The sequence below is a fragment of the Pogona vitticeps genome, chromosome 4, assembly GCF_051106095.1.
Source record: "Pogona vitticeps strain Pit_001003342236 chromosome 4, PviZW2.1, whole genome shotgun sequence".
Lineage (NCBI taxonomy): Eukaryota > Metazoa > Chordata > Lepidosauria > Squamata > Agamidae > Pogona > Pogona vitticeps.
This window is the reverse complement of record NC_135786.1, coordinates 36,483,212-36,504,563: the sequence shown is the minus strand read 5'-3', so window position 1 is coordinate 36,504,563 and position 21,352 is coordinate 36,483,212. Positions and strand designations below refer to the sequence as shown.

At 41.7% G+C, this 21,352-nt stretch overlaps 1 protein-coding gene across 3 annotated transcripts in view; it reads left to right on the top strand.

Annotated features, from left to right (window-relative positions):
- Positions 1-9,598: 9,598 nt before the first annotated feature.
- Positions 9,599-21,352, top strand: part of CEP250 (centrosomal protein 250) — a 50,969-nt gene continuing 39,215 nt past the window's right edge. Inside the window, exons 1-7 of one of the 3 annotated variants that reach the window (XM_020782470.3) lie at positions 9,599-11,315; positions 11,989-12,168; positions 12,988-13,044; positions 17,127-17,209; positions 17,308-17,473; positions 19,610-19,716; positions 20,355-20,612. In XM_020782470.3, coding sequence (XP_020638129.3) covers positions 11,142-11,315; positions 11,989-12,168; positions 12,988-13,044; positions 17,127-17,209; positions 17,308-17,473; positions 19,610-19,716; positions 20,355-20,612 — 1,025 coding nt within the window. In that variant the 5' untranslated portion in view covers positions 9,599-11,141. Of the gene's footprint in view, positions 11,641-11,988; positions 12,169-12,987; positions 13,045-17,126; positions 17,210-17,307; positions 17,474-19,609; positions 19,717-20,354; positions 20,613-21,352 lie in introns of all 3 variants that reach the window. The other 2 variants (XM_020782471.3, XM_020782469.3) reach the window with 2 other exon arrangements.

Below are 21,352 nucleotides of genomic sequence, written 5' to 3'. Positions count from 1 at the left end.
ATCCTACCCAGAAACCCTGGATATCCATAGCAAGGTAGTATGGTTAGTACTGGCTGGTGTGGACAACAGTCTGACTCAGTATAGGGCCACTTCCTATGTCTGGATATAATTTCTTTGAGAACATTTTAATAGTCTACTAGAAATCGAAATGGAAACCATATATAGTTTTCCATATAAATCATTCCTGAAGATTGTATCAATTTGTGGACCTTTCCGGTTGAAGGCAGACTTGAAGCATGAATGACTTCAGCCTAGTTACCATGTGGAAAAGGAGTCTGCAGATGACAATAATATGCAAATTGTTAAGTATAATTTGATGTAGGTACAGTCTATTCTGCCAGCACTGCTTATGTCTTGCCCAGTTGCAGCTTTTCCCACTCATATGTTTGTGCTGAAGTAGTTAGCTGAGAGTTAGATGGGAAGGGGCTGTAAAAATGAGAAACTTATGCTCTTTTGAGCTGTTCTACCCATACTGAACTTGCTTGACTTTGGCCAACATTTAAAGTAGCAGAGATCAGTGTGATATGTAAATCACTGCTTTTCTCATCCTCACAGGCAGGATGAGAAATCACAACTTTTTTCTTTTTGCCTGTGAAGACTACAATATTTTCTGTGAGTTTCATTTATGAGGACAAATTTTTGCTGTGCAAAATATACACAAAATGTGTGCCAAATTAGGACACCAGCTCCTTCATTTCATGAAAATTAAACAGTTTTCAACTTTGTGTTGTTTGTTTCTTTCTTAACAACCCCCTGGTCCATCTGTGCTTGATGTGTATGTGTGTGTGCGCGTGCCTGGTTTCTTAATAATAATAATAATAATAATAATAATAATGTCATTGTAAGTATATACACAGTATACCCATACAACGAAATTCACAGACACCCAGAGACCAGACACATGCACACACATAAAATTCCCCAAACACTCGCCACCCACTAAAAGTCCCCCACTAAAAATACAAACATCTACACCGCAGGCCAAGTAACACAGTCTAACTAATTATTCACTACTGGTGGTCTTTAAGCTCATTATTAATTGCAATTATAGCTCTGGGATAAAAACTATTCAGAAAATGTGTGGTCTGAGACTTAATTGTTCTATATCTTCTGCCAGACGGTAACAGTTCGAAAAAGTTATAAGCAGGATGGGAAGAGTCTCTCAGGATGCTGTGTGTCTTCCTCAGACAGCGGGATGTGAAGATGTCATCCAGGGTTGGTAGCTGGAGCCCGATGATATTCTGGGCAATTTTAATGGTTCTCTGTAGAGTTTTTTTGTGCGCTACAGAGCTACTCCCAAACCATGCCAGAATGCCATAGATTAGGACACTTTCAATGGTGCTACGATAGTATGACAGAAGTAAATGCTGAGATAAATTTAACTTGCCGAGCATTCTCAGGAAATACAGCCTCTTCTGTGCCTTCTTCATTAGCATGTTGGCATTTATAGTCCATGAGAGGTCCTCTGAGATGTAAGTACCCAGAAATTTAAAACTACCAACTCTCTCCATCCTCACCGTTTATGTACAGTGGTAAATGTACATTTCTCTTCCTCATAAAATCAATTATGAGTTCTTTAGTTTTTTTGATGTTAAGTGTGAGATGATTTTCTTTACATCAAAGTATCAACCTTTGTACTTCCTTTCTATAAGCAGACTCATTGTTCTTATTTATGAGCCCCACCACTGTCGTATCATCCGCAAATTTAATAATTGCATTGGTGTTATACAGTGGGGTGCAATCATGTGTGTACAGGGAATAGAGGAAGGGACTTAGCACACTTAATATTAAGGAAACGACACTAGTTTTATCTTTATTATAACCAACGGATCAGATAAAGACACTAGTTTTGTGCATAGTTTGTGCAAATTACAGAGACTTCAGTGTGAAAGTGAACAGCTTTTTATCTTCTTCTTGGCTGAACACAATTTAGAACAGGGCAGGGCTTTCAAAATAATTGTTGGGACTGTCTAAATTAATGAGGACAAGGAATTTAGTACTTATTTTTTACATCCCCGGATCAATATTGGTCAGAGTCCAGAAGTTATGAGCTTCTGAATATAAAAATTAAAGCTTTATTTCTCCTGAGCTTAAGAAGTTTAAGTTCGTTATTTTTAACGTAGAGCCTACATCTTCAGTCACTAGCTGGGACCTGTCCATTTCCTACCCTAGAGACAAAGCTGGACAGGTGTGGAATATGCATTTCCCCAGAGATCCAGATATTGTCTCCCCCTGCAGGCTTCCTAGGTTCTTTGATTTTGATTCTCTAGTGTGGTCTCAAGGTTGTGTACCAAAATTTGAAATCAACTATTAATTAAAACAAACCTCAACATAAAAAAAACTAAGATCATGGCCACTGGTCCCATCACCTCATGGCAAATAGAAGGGAAAGATATGGAGGCAGTGACAGATTGTACTTTCTTGGGCTCCATGATCACTGCAGATGGTGACAGCAGTCATGAAATTAAAAGACACCAGCTTCTTTGGAGGAAAGTGATGACAAACCTAGACAGCATCTTAAAAACCAAAGACATCACCTTGCCGACAAAGGTCCGCATAGTCAAGCTATGGTTTTTCCAGTAGCAATGTATGGAAGTGAGAGCTGGACCATAAAGAAGGCTGACCACCGAAGAACTGATACTTTTGAATTGTGGTGCTGGAGGAGACTCTTGAGAGTCCCCTGGACTGCAAAGAGAACAAACCTATCCATTCTAAAGGAAATCAACCCTGAGTGCTCACTGGAAGGACAGATCCTGAAGCTGAGGCTCCAATACTTTGGCCATCTCGTGAGAAGAGAAGACTCCCTGGAAAAGACCCTGATGATGGGAAAGCATGAAGGCAAGAGGAGAAGGGGATGACAGAGTTTGAGATGGGTGGACAGTGCCATTGAAGCTACCAACATGAATTTGACCCAACTCCAGGAGGCAGTGGAAGACAGGAGGGCCTGGCATGCTCTGGTCCATGGGGTCACGAAGAGTCGGGCACGACTCAATGACTAAACAACAATAAAACAAACCAATTAACATTGAAAATTATAGTGTACAAGTTTCAAAACATTATTTTAAAGATATAATCAGATATTAAAAGATCTTTTCATCTCAGTTGCCTGCTGACTCCCCAAAAGCATCTCTAAAGAAGTAAAAGAAGTCCATGGAAGGAAGGAGGGAAGGTCGAACTGCACCTTCTCAGAGAGGAAATTCCATAAACTGGGAGGAGCCCAAGGAAAAAAGGTCTCTCTCAAGTTTTCACCAAACATGCTTGGGACTGTGGTGGGACTAAGAGAAAGCAAACCCCTGAGAATTTTAATACATGGAGGGCGGGAGCCTCATGCAGGGAGTTACAGTCTTTTAGATAGCCTGGACATGTGTTATAAAGGGTTTGACTGATACTTTGCATAGGGCCTGGAAGGGAGCTGACAGCCAGTAAAGCTCTTGTAATGTGGGTAGGTGGACCACATGATCCCAGTAAACCAACCCCAAACAACTGTCTGGTTGCAGCAATTTGCACCCATTCAAGTTTTCAAACCATCTTCAGAGAACACATTGCAATAATGCAAATGGGAGGTAGTCAAGGAGTGGGTGCAGCTGGTACACTAGTTTTAAATGTATGAACACACATCTGGCCACTGCCCAGACTTGAGTATCAAAGCACATTCTCCCATCCAAGGGTCTTCCTCTACTATCTCTACTAAATTGTTCTCACTCTCTATTTTTCTTTCCTCCTTAGCCCAGCATACTTCCTCCTCCATCTCTGTTGTGCTCTCCTTTTTATCTTCCTCCTTTCCCACCAAAACATCACCTGCTGGTATTTCCACCTTTACACTTAGCTGTCCTACTTTTTCTATAAGGGTGGTTACCTCCTCTTCCGTCCCTTTGTTAGGAGAGACAGAAGGTGCACCCTATGTAACATCCTTGATATTACTCTCAGTCTCACACCAGGCCATTATTAATCCCAGGCACTGAGCTTCTTTGGATTTAAATGAAAAGAAGGGCAGAGTTGAGTGCCATTGGCATATTGGTAACACCAAACTCCAGACAGTCTCTTCCAGTGGTTTCATGTACATGCTAATTAGCATAGGGGATAAAGCTGAACTCTGATAGACAATGGTCCAGGCATCAAATGGATGTAACTCAGTATGAGCTTCTAGGTGCGCCCCTCCAGAAAGGGCCACTGTAACACAGTGCATCCAAGTCCCATCTTAGACAGATGGCCTCTAAGGATACCATGGTCAATGGTATCAAAAGAAGATGAGAGGTCCAGCAGAATGAACAGAAGCACAATCCCACTGTCTAGTTCCCAACACAAATCATCCACCAAGACAAATATATTCTCTTCCTGCAGAAAAAAAATCTTTGTGAGCACCTGACCACTCAGAACTGCTCAACTGGGTGACTCCATGAAGATGTAATGGTGGCAAAGATAAAAACGTCTTTGCCATCATCATTGCCATTGGATTGGCATGCCAATAGTCTGTAGACTGGTCAGACGTGCTCTGAGTTTTCCACTACTGTTGCTCTAATCTCTGTTCCATTCATTTCATATCTGCCAGTTCCCTAGTAAATCAGGGAGAAAGCCTGGCTCTGCTCCGTGAGATGAGATGTTTAGGAATGGTTATGTCAACCACACTGGTCATTTCCCTGTTCCAGGGAACGAGCACAAGATTGCCTGTGAAAACCACTCAGATCCATCAGTCCCTTGAGGCAGACCATCTTAATGAAGGCCCCATTTTTCTAGAGATTCCAAGTTCCAATGAGTTGCAACCCCACCATGTTGTGATCTGTCCATGATGAGGGAGTTATTAAAAGCTCTTTCACAATCAGATTATATTCATTCTGTTCAACACAGAAAACCAGGTCTGGGGTGTACCCAGTTTTGTGACTGAGGCCAACCATAATCTGGGACAGCCCCATGGTCATCAGAACAGACATGAACAGAAATTTCAATTGCCTGCTTAAGGATGTGGGTGACAACCAGTGAGAAAGAAAAGGAATTGGGACAATGAAAGAAGAGATGAAGAGCAGTGCGAAAGAGAGCTGGGGTGGGAAATTAAAGGAAAAGTGGGTGCTTCTGCTAGGGATACCATAATAGGCATATTAAATGGTGCTCTTGATATCCCCTATAGGTGCCCCACTAGTTTTTCTCCAAATAGCCTGTGCAATTTGAAACAATTCTTCTCTTCTAATTTTTTCCAGAGGCTTTGTGGTTTTTTAATCCAATGGTTGGGCACAAACCTCCAGCCCTTAATTTTGTTCCCTGTCTAACTCTAGTTGCAATGAGCAAAAAGATTGTTTCCACCCATTCCATTATATGAGAGGAGCTTTTGCACTAGAACTTTTTAGTGGCACTCCAGGGTAGCTTTGTGCTTCATTAACAACAGGCCCATGATGATTCCTGTTCATTAACTGGATGAAAGAGAAAGTGGAAGATGAAGGTTCGCCTAGAATGTACTGTAATGCCAAACATATGCCATAGCAGGCTGTGGTGCCCAAGAATGATTGCGAACCTTTAGAATGTCTCACTATATGGAATATCCCGACATAACCTTAGCCATGTTAGTGTTTGAGCTTCACTAAAATACATAGAGAATAAAGAATTGTGTGTCTCAGTGTCAAAAAACCTAGCAAATATATGCAGGCAATAGACTCAGTCTGCAACAGTGATCCACTGGGAGCAGTTTTAAAAGTGGTTCTTCTCTGCAAATCATTGCTTTTCCAACCCCATGTATAGCTAGAATTTCAAAGAGGAAATCTCCTTTGTTAATAAGCCGCCACATGATACAGCTTCTTAAGCTGTCATGAAAATACAGATAACCAGCCATCTTCTTTGAAAAGATGGGTTGTGTAGCAGCTTTCCTGAAACTGGTACCCTCCAGATGTGTTCAACAGCGGTCTTTGAGCCAATGGTTACCACGATGGCTGGGGGGTGATTGAAATTGTAATCTGCACATACAGAATGCATGCATTAGAAAAGATACTGGTCAAAATCAGAATGAATTCCCTGTCTTCTCTTCTTTGACAAATGAGGGAAATACTGTATTTCCCACAGGATCCTAAAGTACTATCAGAGTCTATAAATACTAAATACCCAGAATTCTCCAATGAAAATGGCCAGTAAGTAGCAATGATGGTTGGCAACTCTATTTTATGCTTCTGTGCACAATTGTGAGGGGAGATGTCAATGTCCCAAAGCAAAGCAAAGCAATGCAGCTTTTAAAAGACCTGATGCTACAACTGAGAGTGAGCCCTTTGTGTCAAAGGAATCAGAAGGCGGCTGACAGATTTCTTAAAGCTTGTTCTCCTAGCAGAGGCCCCTCAGGGGTATGGATACTGAGGGCTTCTGGGAGTGCTATGAGACCTGAGGAAGAAAGGGGCCTCTCAGGGGCATGGATACTGTGGGCTCCTTTGGCATTCAGAAAAAGGGTTACCAATAATTTCTGTCCCTTTAAATAATAGAAGCCAGATGTTGCAGCTGGCAATGTCTAATGAACAACATTTCTAATCGCTGAAAAGCAGAGTCCAAGGTCTCTAGCTTTTGGGGCTTACAAATTAAGAACATTAGTGTCTTAATGCAAGCAGAAGAATCTGAAGAAGCAAGTGTCTGAGTGCAAAAATCCAAGACATGGAAACTTGGAGAGAACATCATGTGATTTGCCTGCTTGTCGCAGCGCCAGAGCGTTACAGAAACAGCCAGTCTGCAGAAGGCACATGGTGTGAGTGTATCCAGTAGAACTTCTGTTTGACCCAAAGCATGTGAAAGCAACAATCTTCTGTGTCTTCAAGCCAAAGTTAACATTAGCTAAATTTATTTTTTTCATGGCCAGTTCCATGTGGCTTTCCTTCTGAAATCAGTGTTAGATTTAGAGGTTTTATTATTGTTACTGGTGGGGAGGTGAGGAACAACAGTTTATATCAATGCAACAGTTTCAAAAATCAGCAATAGTGATTCTGAAAACAGAGATTGCAGTACATTAGAATGCATGTATTTTGCCTGAAAGCATTTGGATTTTAAAAGAAGGTATTCAAGAGTTTTGAAGTGTAAAAATGAAAATGGATTTTAGTTTTTCTAAGGAAAAGAGTGTAATGGAAGTAAAATTGTGGAGCCTGATGCAATCATACATTTGTTTGGAAGTTAAATTGAAATGAATTCACCTGAAAGAGATCTCTAGGCACAGAGTATGTGAAACTCAGGAGTGTCATGTATATGAGATCCAAAAGGAGATGAGCTTAAAGGCATGGCCTGTTGATCAGTAGAAATATGTTTTACTTTGAGCTTCTGCTATGGAGTCAGAACACTTTGCAGGCACTGGTGTTTACACTTGCTTTTTAAAACCAATCAGAGTTGAGACTGTCAGATCCTGAATTCTATGTGCTATCTGTTGGTAAATAATATGAATCATTGAGCAGAGTCCTGTGGGGGAAAAACCACAGCTCCCATCCCACTTGGATAGTTGCTACTTAATTCAAACTAGGTCTGAGATGACTAATACTTTTTCAGATCAACAATTATTATCTGGAAAGAGGGAAGTCATTTTAAGCAAATTCTTCTGGCCATCATCTGGCAAGAACCTAATCTGCTAGTTCTTTACCCTTTTTAGCCTATAACCTGGAAAAGCTGGCAGGAAGAGGTGCCGTTAGCTGAATTTCCCGGTAATCAGAGCTAATTATAGTTTTTTTCTCCCTTACCTCCCTACAGGAACATGCATGGCTTCATGAAGTGCAGTTTGTAGGTTGCATATAGAAACCCAAGGGCCCTAGAATGGCCCCCAGCAGGCCTGGTCCCTTGTTGCTGTTACATGCCATCAAGTCACCTTCGACTTAGGGTAATCCTATGAATGAGCTCTTGTAAACTCAAATCTGTTGTTCCTTTGTGGAGCTGATCCACCTCATGTTTGGTCCTCCTCTTTTCCTACTGTCTTCAACTTTTTCTAGCATTAATGTCTTTTCTTGTTATTCTTGTTTCCTCATAATATGCCCAAAATATAGGAGCATCAGTTTAATCATTTTTGCCTTTAGAGAATGTTCAGACTTGACTTGATCTTTCTTTTGTTTTTCTGGCTGTCCAAGGTATCCCTAAAGCTCCTCCTCCAGCCAACTTTCTTTACTGTCCAGCTTTCACATCTGTACATAGTAACTGGAAATGTAACAAACGTGGCATTGTTCTCCAGGAAAACCTCCTTACACTGGATGATCTTCTTGAATCAGTGGAGATTCGGTGAGTCAATTGATCCTTAAGTTCCATTGGTTTAAACAGGCCTATTCTAACTGAAACTTAGTTTAACACAGTAAATTACTGTGTAGGCCCATTTGAATCAATGGATGAATTGACTCACCAAATATCCACCAATTCAATGAGCCTTCTATGTGAGGCTGGCTCAGCTCAAGTCATCTGGTAACCTAGTCTGCTTGAGGCACAAATCTACTATGCTTCCTCCTTGTAAAGCAAGCAAAAACATCAGGTAGAACCACTCTCACACCTCCCTAGACACATCAACCTTCAAACATACGGACTAGACATGGGATATTTGTATTTATATCCCTAGGGATATGAAAATGAATATCGGCACCACAGGTGACTGGGAAAACTGGACCCTCCCCCCCCTCAAACTGGCAGGTCCACTTACTGCTTGTTGTGAGCATGCACAGCCAGCATCATTCTTGTTGCGCCAATTTGGGAAGAAGCCTGGCTGGCATTTATCCGCCTCCTCAAGCAGCCAAACACTCTGATGAGGAGGCAAGATGGCAGGTTTTTCTGCTCAGCTGTTGAGCAGTTGGCTGTGCAGGGAAGCGATAACCGGGCTGCTTCCAGGATTGGCGTGACAAGGTGAGCAATAAGTGGACCTGCCAGTTTGGGGGGAGGTCTGGTTTTCCCAGGCACTTGAGGTGCTGAGATTTGCATTTTTTTTATCCCCAGGGATGTGAATATGAATACCCCATGCCTAATACAGACACAAAACTGTCCCACTGGAATACACCTGTGCACACTCAGGCAGTCCCTCCACAAAACAGAGAAATCCCAACCACACTGATCATTCCTTCTTGATCCCCCAGCTGCATCCCTTCAGCTCCCTAAGCCTCTCACATAGCTTTCAAACATTTTTCTTTTTGAAAATGTTTGGCTGGCAGACCAAGCTAGGCAGGCGTGCAGGAGCCCAGCTGCCAATCTTTTCAAAAGAAAGTACAGTGGACCCTAAAATTACAGACGGCTCCACTTCCAGACTTTTCGAGTTACAGACTTCTCTGGCCGCAAAATTTAGGTTTGACTTGCAGCCGGAGAATTGACCTACAGACCGGGAAAAAAACCAAAATGGAACAAAAACGGCCGGTTACGGATTAATCGGTTTTCAATGCATTGTAGGTCAATGGAGCCTCGGCCTACAGACTTTTCAACCGGTAGCCACCGTTCCAATATGGATTAATTCTGTAAGTCGAGGGTCTACTGTATGTGGGACCAAAGACATTCTTGGAAAGAGGGCAAGGTAGCTAAAAGCCAGAGATTTGATTCCCAACTGCCCAAGGTTAAAATATTAACAACAACAAAGCTTTAGCTAAATAATTTAGACCCTGGGCTAGAAATTCCAGGTAAGAACAATACTGTACAAGGGATCTTATATAAGAAATGCTCTCTTGCTGTCCTATTGCGGTGGAGTCTGTGTGTGTCTCTTCTTGCCATTTGTGCTTTACCAGGCAAATTAAAACAAAGGCAGTATTACATGTGAATTTGAGGGCTAAGAGAATCAGGGAACTGTCAATCACATGCAAACAGGATATTTTGTAAAGAAAAATCACCAGAGAAGAACTGCCATATGGGCTTGGCAAAATAACTATGTATTTTAAAAAGTTAGAGGTGAATAAGAAGGGGAATAGCTATAATGTGACTCTGAAGACAGTTGGGCCAGGGCAATCATGCCCACTGGCAGTCTTACAAGATTCCCTGTATAACTGCCATGGAAGCAGTTCATTGCGTGCTTCTTTTGTCAAACCATATTGAATGGCACCAAGGTTATTGGTAGCTGAATCTTTCCACCAAAAAGATGCACTGGGTGGAACTGAAAATGCTGGAAAGGAAAAACAGTTTAGTTTGAGCTGTGGATCTGCATCTTATACTTTGTTTTGGACCTGATGTAATTTCTTACACCCCATCTGCCCATTTATTTGATCTGTCATCTCCATGCCCCCTTTGGCAGGAGCAATCCACATGTGAAATTCACGACAGCTTTGTTAGGGTACGGCCTAGTTGCTCTCACCTTTTTCATTAATACCTGTACTCCCATTACCAAAAAAGTAGCCATGTTAGTCTGTCTCACCATGCAAAATTAAAGAGGGGGGGAGAAGGAAAGGCAAAATAATGTGGTATTTTAAAACTTGCACATTTGTTTCAGTGTGAACTTCTGCAGATCAAAATCCACCTCTTTTGGTATTTGAATTTATTTCTCGGCTATTGGTTGATAGTTTCATTTGTTTTAATAAGTGCTCAGTAGAGAGAAGGATGAATATTGATGTCTGCCTCTTTCTTGTTGAGGGTTAAATTAGACATAGTACCAGTAGTTCTTCACTTGTGAAATCAGACTAACAGTTGAAAGAAATCTGTAGATTTCTTCAGTTTAAAGACATTCCAAGATGAAAAATGCAGGCAAGATTCAATGTGATCAAATCAAGAAATTCATTTTCTCTTATGTTTAAATTTTTACACCAAAGGCAGTTTAAATATCAAAGCAATATTAAAAGCAAAGAACATCTTTGAAAGAAAAGCCTCTCGCTCATTCCCACGCAGCATTCAGGTCTGAAAATCTCCTGGCTTGTTCGAACAAGATCTACCCTACACTGGAGCCTTTTGCAGTTTATCGCGGTTAGACCTCGGGAACTTCTGCTCCTCGGCGGGTGGGGGGGAGAAAAGCACACCATCTTTCTCACATAGATCCCCCCCCCAATGAACACAACTGGATTTACAAGCAGATTGTGGTCGAATTTGGAGGGGATGCGTTGTCTCTACGGAGTCGAAACTGAGCTAAGCAGCCACACCCGCCGGGCAAGCATTTTTTAACTTCCCGCGGTTGTGTCCCGACCCCGCCTCCTTTGCTTTCATTAAGCCAATAGGAGGCAGAGAAGAAGTCGGGTGCCAATGACGCTCGAACGCGATGGGTCATGGGTGATGTATTTTTCTCAAAGGCTACTGCCATAGGCACTGCCTCTGGAAGAACTACGTTCCCCACAAGCGACAGGAATGGCTCCCGTCTAACTGAGAAGAGTGCGACGCAGCTGACTTGCGGCCTGGGACCTCAAGTCTTCCTCTCCACCCACCGGACCTTTGCTTCACAGGTGAGGCGCAGCGGGGAGGTGCTCCGCACACGGACCGCCTGGAGGCAATGGAGGCTCGTCGCGGACTCAGATTTTGCCGCGTCGCACCTTTCGTATTTAAAAACGGAGGTCTGTACCGAGCGGGCCTTCTAGTAGCGAGTTGCCGTTGTGTCCTTTAAGGGCTAAGAGCGGTGACAGCTGATCAGTGGCATTATCCTCACTTGAGCTGCTGTGTCGCCTCTACAAATAGAAAGGAGTAATTTCTTGGACTGAGATGCTAGGCAGTTCACTTTATAATAATCATCATGTGCCGTCAAGTGTGGCGAGCCTTTTCAAGGGTTTTCAGGTAGAGGATACTCAAAAGTGGTTTACCCTTCTCTTTTTCTGGTGGGTTCTTGGTCTCTGTTTCTTTAAAACTGAAGGCAAATAAATGAGTGTTTAGCGAGTTAAATCTCTCTCTAAATAACACATGTCTTCGTTTTCTTTGTTGGGAACAAAGCAAATGAGGTGCTATTCTGGTCATTTCATTCCAATGCAAGATGAATCTAATGATTCTTCTGTGCTCCTTTGAATAGGAATTTGTGCACATTTGTTACTGTGTACAGTGTTATTCCTGCTGAGAAAGTAGGAGCTGGCTTTCTTTCCTGCCTGATTAACCGTAACTTGTTTCACTGCTATTCATTTTGCTCCTTAGATGGAAGAACAAACAGCCAGCAGCATGAAACTGCAAGCGGTTCAGTTACTGGCAGATGAACAACTGCTGGCTCTCCATCATCAGATGGTGGAAAGCCAGGCTTCCTATCACCACAAACTACAGAGTTCACAGGAAGCACAGCACAGGCAGGCAATACTTATCCAAAAGCTACAGACAAAGGTAAAACTCCATACACAGCCAGTGATACACAAAAGAAGACAATGATAAATTTTGTGTGGGGAATTGTGGGCAGATACAGAAATATGAAATAATGAAGAATAATGTGCTTAGTGGAAAATATAGTTCACCACTTTGTAGGTGAACTACACCACCCATTAAGGATTTTTTTTGCTAGGTTTTTACTTTGCAATCATTCTCTTTCAGTTAGGGAGACCTTTTGTGGGCTAACCATACTTTCTTGCTTTCCTTGGGTAATCCTCATATGTTTTCCCACTACCTCCTCCACCTTTTTCTTTCTGCTAAATAAAAAAATGTCACGAAGGGTGTTCAGTGTCTTTGGTAGCACCAGGAGCTTTCTATTTGGAATCACCTACTTTTCCTGATAATGCTACTTTATTTTAATGAGAGGTTTCTTGTTACCTATGGCACACCTTCCTTTTTCTATCCAAAGGCACTTGCATTGACTGAGGAGATAAACGTTTTCTTGTTTACTCCTCTTGATTTTGGGTAAGTCACGGACAGCACAATTGATTTTAAATGTCATCTTAATATGATATTCCAGTTTGAAAATAAGCATATAAGCATCTCTTTAAAAATAAGCATATACTGTAAGTCCAGCCTTGTTGTAAAAGGACCACTTGTAGTCTTTGTACATAATGTGCTGTTTGAAGTGTACAAAGTCATTCCAAAACAAAGAGAGGTGCCCAATAATAAACTTAATAAACTTAATAATAAACTTAAACCATTATAAATGCCACAGAAGGCGCTGCAGCACATATACTCCAAGAGGCATATACTGTCTGTTTCTGTTTACTGCAGGTCTTGCACTACCGGAATTGGTGTAAAGAATTAGAACAGCATCTAAAAGCAGCCAGAGTAAGTTACAAAGGAAAGGACTAACACATTTTTGGGGTAATTATGTTGTTTACAACAGAATGCTAGTGAGGTACCACAATAAAGGAAAATACTTTACTGCTCGGGGTACAGTACCTGGAGGAGTACATTAGTTCTGATCTGGAAAAATAAACTTTTTTGTTGTTGTTTAGTCGTGTCCGACTCTTTAAGACCCTATGGACCAGAGCACACCAGACCCTCCAGTCTTCCACTGCCTCCCGGAGTTGGGTCAAATTCATGTTGGTAGCTTCAATGACACTGTCTAACCATCTTGTCCTCTGTCATCCCCTTCTCTTTCCTTCACACTTTCCTAACATCAGGGTCTTTTCCAAAGAGTCTTCTCATGAGATGGCCAAAGTATTGGAGCCTCAGCTTCAGGATCTGTCCTTCCAGTGAGCACTCAGGGTTGATTTCCTTTATAATGGATAGGTTTGTTCTCTTTGCAGTCCAGGGGACTCTCAAGAGCCTCAATTCAAAAGCATCAATTCTTTGGTGGTCAGCTTTCTTTATGATCCACCTCTCACTTCGATATATCACTACAGGAAAAACCATACCTTTGACTATGCGTACTTTTGTTGGCAAGGTGATATCTCTGCTTTTTAAGATGCTGTCGTGGTTTGTCATTGCTTTCCTCCCAAGAAGCAGGCGTCTTTTAATTTTGTGGCTGCTGTCACCATCTGCAGTGATCATGGAGCCCAAGAAAGTACAATCTGTCACTACCTCCATACCTTCCCTTCTATTTGCTAGGAGGTGATGGGACCAGAGCCCATGATCTTAGTTTTTTTGATGTTGAGCTTCAGACCATTTTTTGCACTCTCCTCTTTCACCCTCATTACGAGGTTCTTTAATTCCTCCTCACTTTCTGCCATCAGAGTGGTATCATCTGCATATCTGAGGTTGTTGATATTTCTTCCAGCAAACTTAATTCCGGTTTGGGATTCCTCCAGTCCAGCCTTTCACATGATATATTCTTCATATAAGTTAAATAAGCAGGGGGACAATATACAGCCTTTCCCAATTTTGAACCAATCAGTGTTTTCATACTGTTGCTTCCTGTCCCATGTATAGATTTGTCAGGAGATCGATAAGGTGGTCAGGCACTCCCATTCTTTAAGGACTTGCCATAGTTTTCTGTGGTCCACATAGTCAAAGGCTTTTGCATAGTCAATGAAGCATAAGTAGATGTTTTCTGGAACTGGCTTTATCCATAATGCAGTGCATGTTAGCAATTTGGTCTCTAGTTCCTCTGCCCCTTCGAAATCCAGCTTGTACTTCTGGGAGTTCTCAGTCCACATACTGCTGAAGTCTACCTTGTAGGATTTTGAGCATAATCTTGCTAGCGAATGCAATTGTAGGGTAGTTGGACCATTCTTTGGCACTGCCCTTCTTTGGGATTGGGATGTAGACTGATCTTTTTCAGTCCTGTGGTCAATGTTGATTTTTCCAAACTTGCTGGGATATTGAATGTAGCACCTTAATAGCGCCATCTTTTAAGATTTCAAATAGTTCAACTGGAATGCCATCACCTCCACTGGCCTTGTTGTTAGCCAGGCTTTCTAAGGCCCACCTGAGTTCACTCTCCAGGATGTTTGGCTCAAGGTCAGCAAACACATTATCTGGGCTTTCCGGGATATCCAGATCTTTCTGGTATAATTCCTCTGTGTATTCTTGCCACCTCTTCTTGATGTCTTCTGCTTCTGTTAGGTCCCTCCCATTTTTGTCCTTTATCATGTCCATCTTTGCACAAAATGTTCCTTTAATAGCTTCAATTTTCCTGAACAGATCTCTGGTTTTTCCTTTTCTACTATTTTCCTCTATTTCTTTGCATTGTTCATTTAAGAAGGCTGTCTTGTCTCTCCTTGCTATCTTTGGAAGTCTGCATTCAATTTTCTGTAACTTTCCCTATCTCCCTTGCATTTTGTTTCCCTTCTCTTCTCTGCTATTTCTAAGGCCTCATTGGATAGCCACTTTGCTTTCTTACATTTCCTTTTCTTTGGGATGGCTTTTGTTGCTGCCTTCTGTACAATGTTATGAGCCTCTATCCAAAGTTCTTCAGGCACTCTGTCCACCAAATCTAGTTCCTTAAACCTGTTCTTCACTTCCACTGTGTATTCATAAGGGATTTGGTTTAGATTATACCTGACTAGCCCAGTGGCTTTTCCTACTTTCTTCAGCTTAAGCTTGAATTTTGCCATATGAAGCTGATGATCAGAGCCACAATCAGCTCCAGGTCTTATTTTTGCTGACTCTATAGAGCTTCTCCATCTTTGGCTGCGGAAAACATAATCAGTCTGATTTCAGTATTGCCCATCTGGTGATTTCCATGTATAGAGTCGCCTCTTGTGTTGTTGGAAAAGAGTGTTTGTGATGACCAGTTTGTTCTCTTGACAAAACTCTTTTAGTCTTTGCCCTGCTTCGTTTTGAACTCCAAGGCCAAACTTCCCTGTTGTTCCTTTTATCTCTTGACTCCCTACTTTAGCATTCCAATCCCCTAGAATGAGAAGAACATTTTTCTTTGGTGTCAGTTCTAGAAGATGTTGTAAGTCGTCTTAAAATTGGTGAATTTCAGTCTCAGCATTGGTGGTCAGTGCATAAACGTGGATTACTGTGATGTTGAAAGGTCTGCCTTGGATTTATATTGAAATCATTCTTTCATTTTTGAGATTATATCCCATTACAGCTTTTCCCACTCTTTTGTTGACTATCAGGACTACTCCATTCCTTCTACAGGCTTCTTGCCCACAATAGTAGACATGATAATCATTTGAATTGAATTTGCCCATTCCTGTCTATTTTAGTTCACTGATGCCCAGGATGTCAATGTTTATTCTTGCCATCTCTTGTTTGACTACATCCAGCTTCCAAAGGTTCATAGATCTTACATTCCAGGTTCCTATGCAATATTTTTCTTTGCAGCATTGGACTTTCCTTTCACTTCCAGGCACGTCCACCGCTGAGCGTCCTTTCGGCTTTGGCCCAGCCACTTCATTAGCTCTGGAGCTACTTGTACTTGTCCTCCGCTCTTTCTCAGTAGCATGTTAGACACCTTCTGACCTGAAGAGCCCATCTTTCAGCGTCATATATTTTAGCCTTTTGTTTCTGTTCATGGGGTATTGTCAATGGCTTGTCAATTCCTACTCCAGGTGGATCGCATTTAGTTGGAACTCCACTATGACCTGTCCATCTTGGGTGCCTCTTCATGGCATAGCCCATAGCTTCTCTGAGTTACTCAAGCCCCTTCAAGCCCCGACAAGGCAGCAATCCATGAGAAAAATAAACTAGTGACTATCAATTCTTTAGTTGATGGCTGTGGGCTCTTTGGAGCTTCTCTAAAGAATGTGAGGACTGTAAATACATTTGGGTGTCCCCTGGGCAATGTGAGCACCCTGTTAGTTGATCTTTCCACTTTGGAAGCACCATTGGATGGCTTTTGGCAGGAATGAAGAAGAAGCTGATGGCTGCTTCACTTTGCAGTCAGTGTTAAAAGAAATTAGGGTGTAAATCCAGTTGCAATTGCCAACTAAATCCTATTGAATCAGCTTCTGAATGGTGAGTCAACACTTAAATATATCATATTGATTTAGTGGCTTTACTTTGATAGGGACTAACATTTGTGTTAAGTCTTAGATATGTAAATGATACTCTTTGGTTTTTTTTTCAGGAAAGCATAAGATAGGAATCTACTTTGGTAAAGGCCTTGATTCCCATCATTTGGCATCTGAGGATTCTTTCAGATGAGGCTATTGTACATTTACCATGCCTCATCTATGGAGTTGAACAAGGAATCCAGTCAAAATTGATTCAAAAAGAAGTCATGGTCTTGAGTTTGTAAGATATGATCAGGGCTGTTAATGACAGGACTTTTTGGAGGTCACTAATTCATAGTGTTGCCATAAATTGGAACCAACATGGCGGTTCCTCACAATAACTACCAGGCAACATTGTATTCTATATGCAATATTCCTGGTTCTTAGTAGCATTTCTTCTGTCTTATTTTGTAAAGAAATAAGCAGAAAGCTAACAAAGAAGTATAACTAAGTTACGAATTTACTTTTCTCACAAAGGAGTCCCATGTATGTCTACAAGATTACAAAGAAGACCGTAGTTTAGAAAAAGCTCTGATTCAGTTGGAGGAAGAGCAGCAAAGGTAAGTAAATATGCTTTTAAAAAAAGAGGAAACCATGCAAGAGCAATAGTGCTACAAGTTCATCATGTCTAGTTTATTGCTCTTCTTCTGTACTTCAGGTGTGAGAATTTGGCCGGGGTGAATATTTTGCTCCGGAAGCACTTGGACAAGGCAAATGAAGTGAATGAAGCTCTCCAAGAGGATATCAGGAAACTGACAGCTGACTGGACAAAAGCCAGGGCTGAACTGGAATTCAAGGAGAGTGAATGGCACAAAGAACGGGAGGTAGGACTGGTCAGTAATAAGATTCAGGATTACATTGGGGACGATGAATTTGCTGTTTGGATAACTTTGTGTTATCTAGGCAGATGGAACACAAGATTCCTACTCAGTAAGCATTTGGTGGCAATGACAAGTAAATGTGTGAGAGAGATTAACTTATAATACATTCAAAGGTGTATTGTTTTGGTAGTTTTAGTGCTGTGGAAGAGTCTCATACAGTCATGTGATAAAGAAAGTACACCCTCTTTGAATTCTATGGTTTTACATATCAGAACTAGAGATGAGGGTATTCGTATACGAATATCCCTGCACAGGTGGAAATAACGAGGGTCCACTCACAATTTTGCCACTGACGTGAGCTTGTTGGACCTTCTTATCGCACCATTGTTCGCAATCGATTACCCAGTCCTGGCAGGAGGTGGGATGACAAGCCTCTCCACTAGATTGGAGAATGGCTAATCCATTGTGGAGACAAGCGTGATAGGAAGCCTCTGCGGAGCGGGCTGCAGTGGTAAAATCGTGAGTGGACCCTTGTTGTTTCCACCTGTGCGGGGATATTCATATACAAATACCCCCATACTTTAAGTGATGGGATGTTTTTGTTGTGCTTGAAGGGGAAATTGGGGCCTGTCTACCTGAAGATTTGGAATTAGCGAGATAGATTAGTGTTTGAATCACTAATAAAAGTATCTGCCAAATGTGTTGTGATAGTAGGTTTACTTTGAGAGAGAATAAGAACACAGGAGCACCTGTTTAGAGTCAGATTAATTTTCTACAGAACACTGTATTCAGATTAGTGAAAATGGATGTACTGTGTATGTTCCTGACAGTAGTTGTATTTTTCATGGAAGAGCATTCTTGTATTTGTGTTCAGGCCATGCATCAAGCCTATATATTCATAGCAAACAATAATAGGGAGGCATTAAATAGGTAAAATAAAATATTTAGCTGCTGTTTTTGAAAAAATATTTTCCTATGAACACATTTTTAGGAACATGAGACAAACCTTACTGGATATTTCATTTTATCTGTCTTTGAATCTTCCACCATTTAGCTTCTTTGGATTCCACTCAGTTCTAGTATTATGAGATAATAAAACCCAAGCCACTGTGCATAATGCTATATCTTTTTACTGTGCCTGTATTTACCTCTGTATAAGTGAATATACTTGGGAATTGGTGGTGCTGTGGGTTAAACTGCAGAGCCTCTGGGCTGCAAGGTTGTAAGACCAGCAGTTTGAATCCATGCGACGGAGTGAGCTCCTGTCGCTTGTCCCAGCTCCTGCCAACCTAGCAGTTCAAAAGTATGTAAAAATGCAAGTAGATAAATAGGTATCACCTTGATGGGAAGGTAACGGCGTTCCATGTCTAGTCACGCTGGCCATGTGACCACGGAAACTGTCTATGGACAAACGCTGGCTCTACGGCTTGGAAACAGGGGATGAGCACCGCACCCTAGAGTTGGACACAACTGGACAAATTGTCAAGGGGAACCTTTTCCTTTACCTATAAGTGAAAATATTTGCACCTTATAACAGCGGTTCGGAACTGCAGACCGGCTGAGGAAGGCGTGGCACCCCCTCACTCACCCTCGTGTGCACGCTCGAAGGAGCGCTCTCTCTCTTATGTGAGTGCGCTCTCAGGTGCATGCACAAAGCAGTGGGGAGCGTGCACACACATGCCAGCACGCATGCAATCGCTCCCCCACCCCTTTGCGCATGCGCTGGAGCTCCCCCCCACTCCTTCGCACTGTGGGGTGGAGTGCGTGCAGGGGGGCGGGAGATCTGTCTTTGTGGCCCGGTCCGGCTCAGGCTACAGACTGGCAGCGGACTGGGGGTTAACGACCTCTGCCTTATAAGATTAGTGAGCTTGCCAAGCTTCTCAACAGTTGGCCAGTCCACAACAAAATAATGTAAATTTCATGTTGTAGAGAGTAGCACTTGATAACTACTAAAAATGGCTCAAAATTTGTGATAGTTACTTTTTGTTTGTTTGTTTGGCTGATTCTTAAAGTCATTCTGAATGTCACCAGCAGTGATTTGACAGGTTATCCTTGAAAGAGGATGCCCATATACTCTCTGAAGCCTGAACTCTTATGGGCAGAAATAAACAAAATTTTCACTTGTTTTCACATGTATAGTTCTTTGAGAGTTATATGCAGGCGGAACATGATCGTATCCTTGGGATATGGCGTCAAGTGGTGACATTACGACGTTATTATATGGAAATGAAGACAGCAACTGACAGGTGAAGAACAGATTATTCTGTGACAATGAAATTATTTGCTGACAAATTTTATATGGCAACACCCTTTCTCTGTACACCAATAGAACTATAACATGTGCCTTCTCCCGCGAGACAGGAAGACCAATTCATGTCTACCTCTTCCCTCTGTTTTTCTCAATATTTTCATCCAAAATTCTGCTATGACTGCCTGATCCATGGCTCAGCAGACAATGAAAAATTAGATCATTGGGAACTGGAGGCTGTGGTGACCATGAGAGCTGCATAGTAGATTGGTGGATACTGAAAGTTTTAGAAAATGTGTTTTTTTTGACAGCCTAATGATGGGCTGTCAAAGACTGTATCAGTAATGTGGATTAAGACTGTATCAGTAATGTGGTGTATAATGCTGAACTTTTCCTCCATGAATCTCAATGCTGCATAGATGATTATCAGCCCATTACATGTATCAACCCAGTGAGGTACATCAGAGGAGAGATAGTATCTAGCACAAGATCACCTAATGAATTTCATGGCATACTTGGGATTTGAAATTGGTCTTCCCAGCCAAGGTCTGACACTACAAACACTGGACCAAATTGGCCGTAATCCATAGAGCAAACGTTTTCAGTTCACCATGGTATTTTTTGTGTTTGCTTCAGGGACCTGTCTGAGTTAAAGGCTGAGCAAGTGAGACTTTCTGGCTCTATACTTGTCAGTTGCTTCCGTCTAAATTCTGAAACACAGCGCTGGGAGACTAGCAGTGTAGGAAGCTCTGTTCAGAGGTGCCAGATGCGAGAGCAGCAGCCTTATTTGAGCCCTGAGAAAACAGATATGGAAAAGGACATATACCAGCAAGCACAAGCAATTATGAACTTACGTGTCAAAGGAGACTTGGCAAAGGAAGATCTTCAAAATAGGTAAAGTACTTTTTTAAAAGGACCACTGACTGCTCTTTGCTTGTTATACTTTTTAAGATTCAGGTTGGAGTTGCTAGCAGAGCTAAGACTATACAGTAGTGCCTCGCTAGATGATGTTAATCTGTTCCACTGAAATCGCTGTCTTGTGAAAACATCGTCTAGCAAAAAGCATTTCCCCATTAGAATGCATTGAAACCCGTTTAATGCGTTCCAGTGGGGAAAATAGTTGTCATTTTGCAAAAATCGCCCATATGGAAGCCATTTTGTGAAACACCGATCAACTGTTAAAATGGCTGTCCTGCGAAGTATCGGTCCCGAAAACACCCATTTTGCGAAGATCGCCCATAGGGAAGCCATTTTGCGAAGCCACCGATCAGCTGTAAAAATTGTTGTCTTGCGAAAAAATGGTCTGCGACGCACAGACCAAATCATTGTCCAGCGAAATCCCCCCATAGGAAAAACCATTTTGCGAATCGCTATAGAGATCTCAAAAAGTCAACATCTAGCGAAAAAACCGTTTTGTGGGGTAATTGTCTTGCAAGGTACCACTGTATAATTTAGGATGCATATTTTGTTTTAATGCTGTAATTCTTTCCCATTTCTGTTATAATAGTTTTACATCATGTCTCTTGTGGAAAATGTTTTTCTGTTAATTTTTTTTTGTGTGTGGGCCTATACAAAATTGACTGATCAGCTAAAGGCCATTTTATCAGTAATATTTAAGAATCTTTTATCTGTTC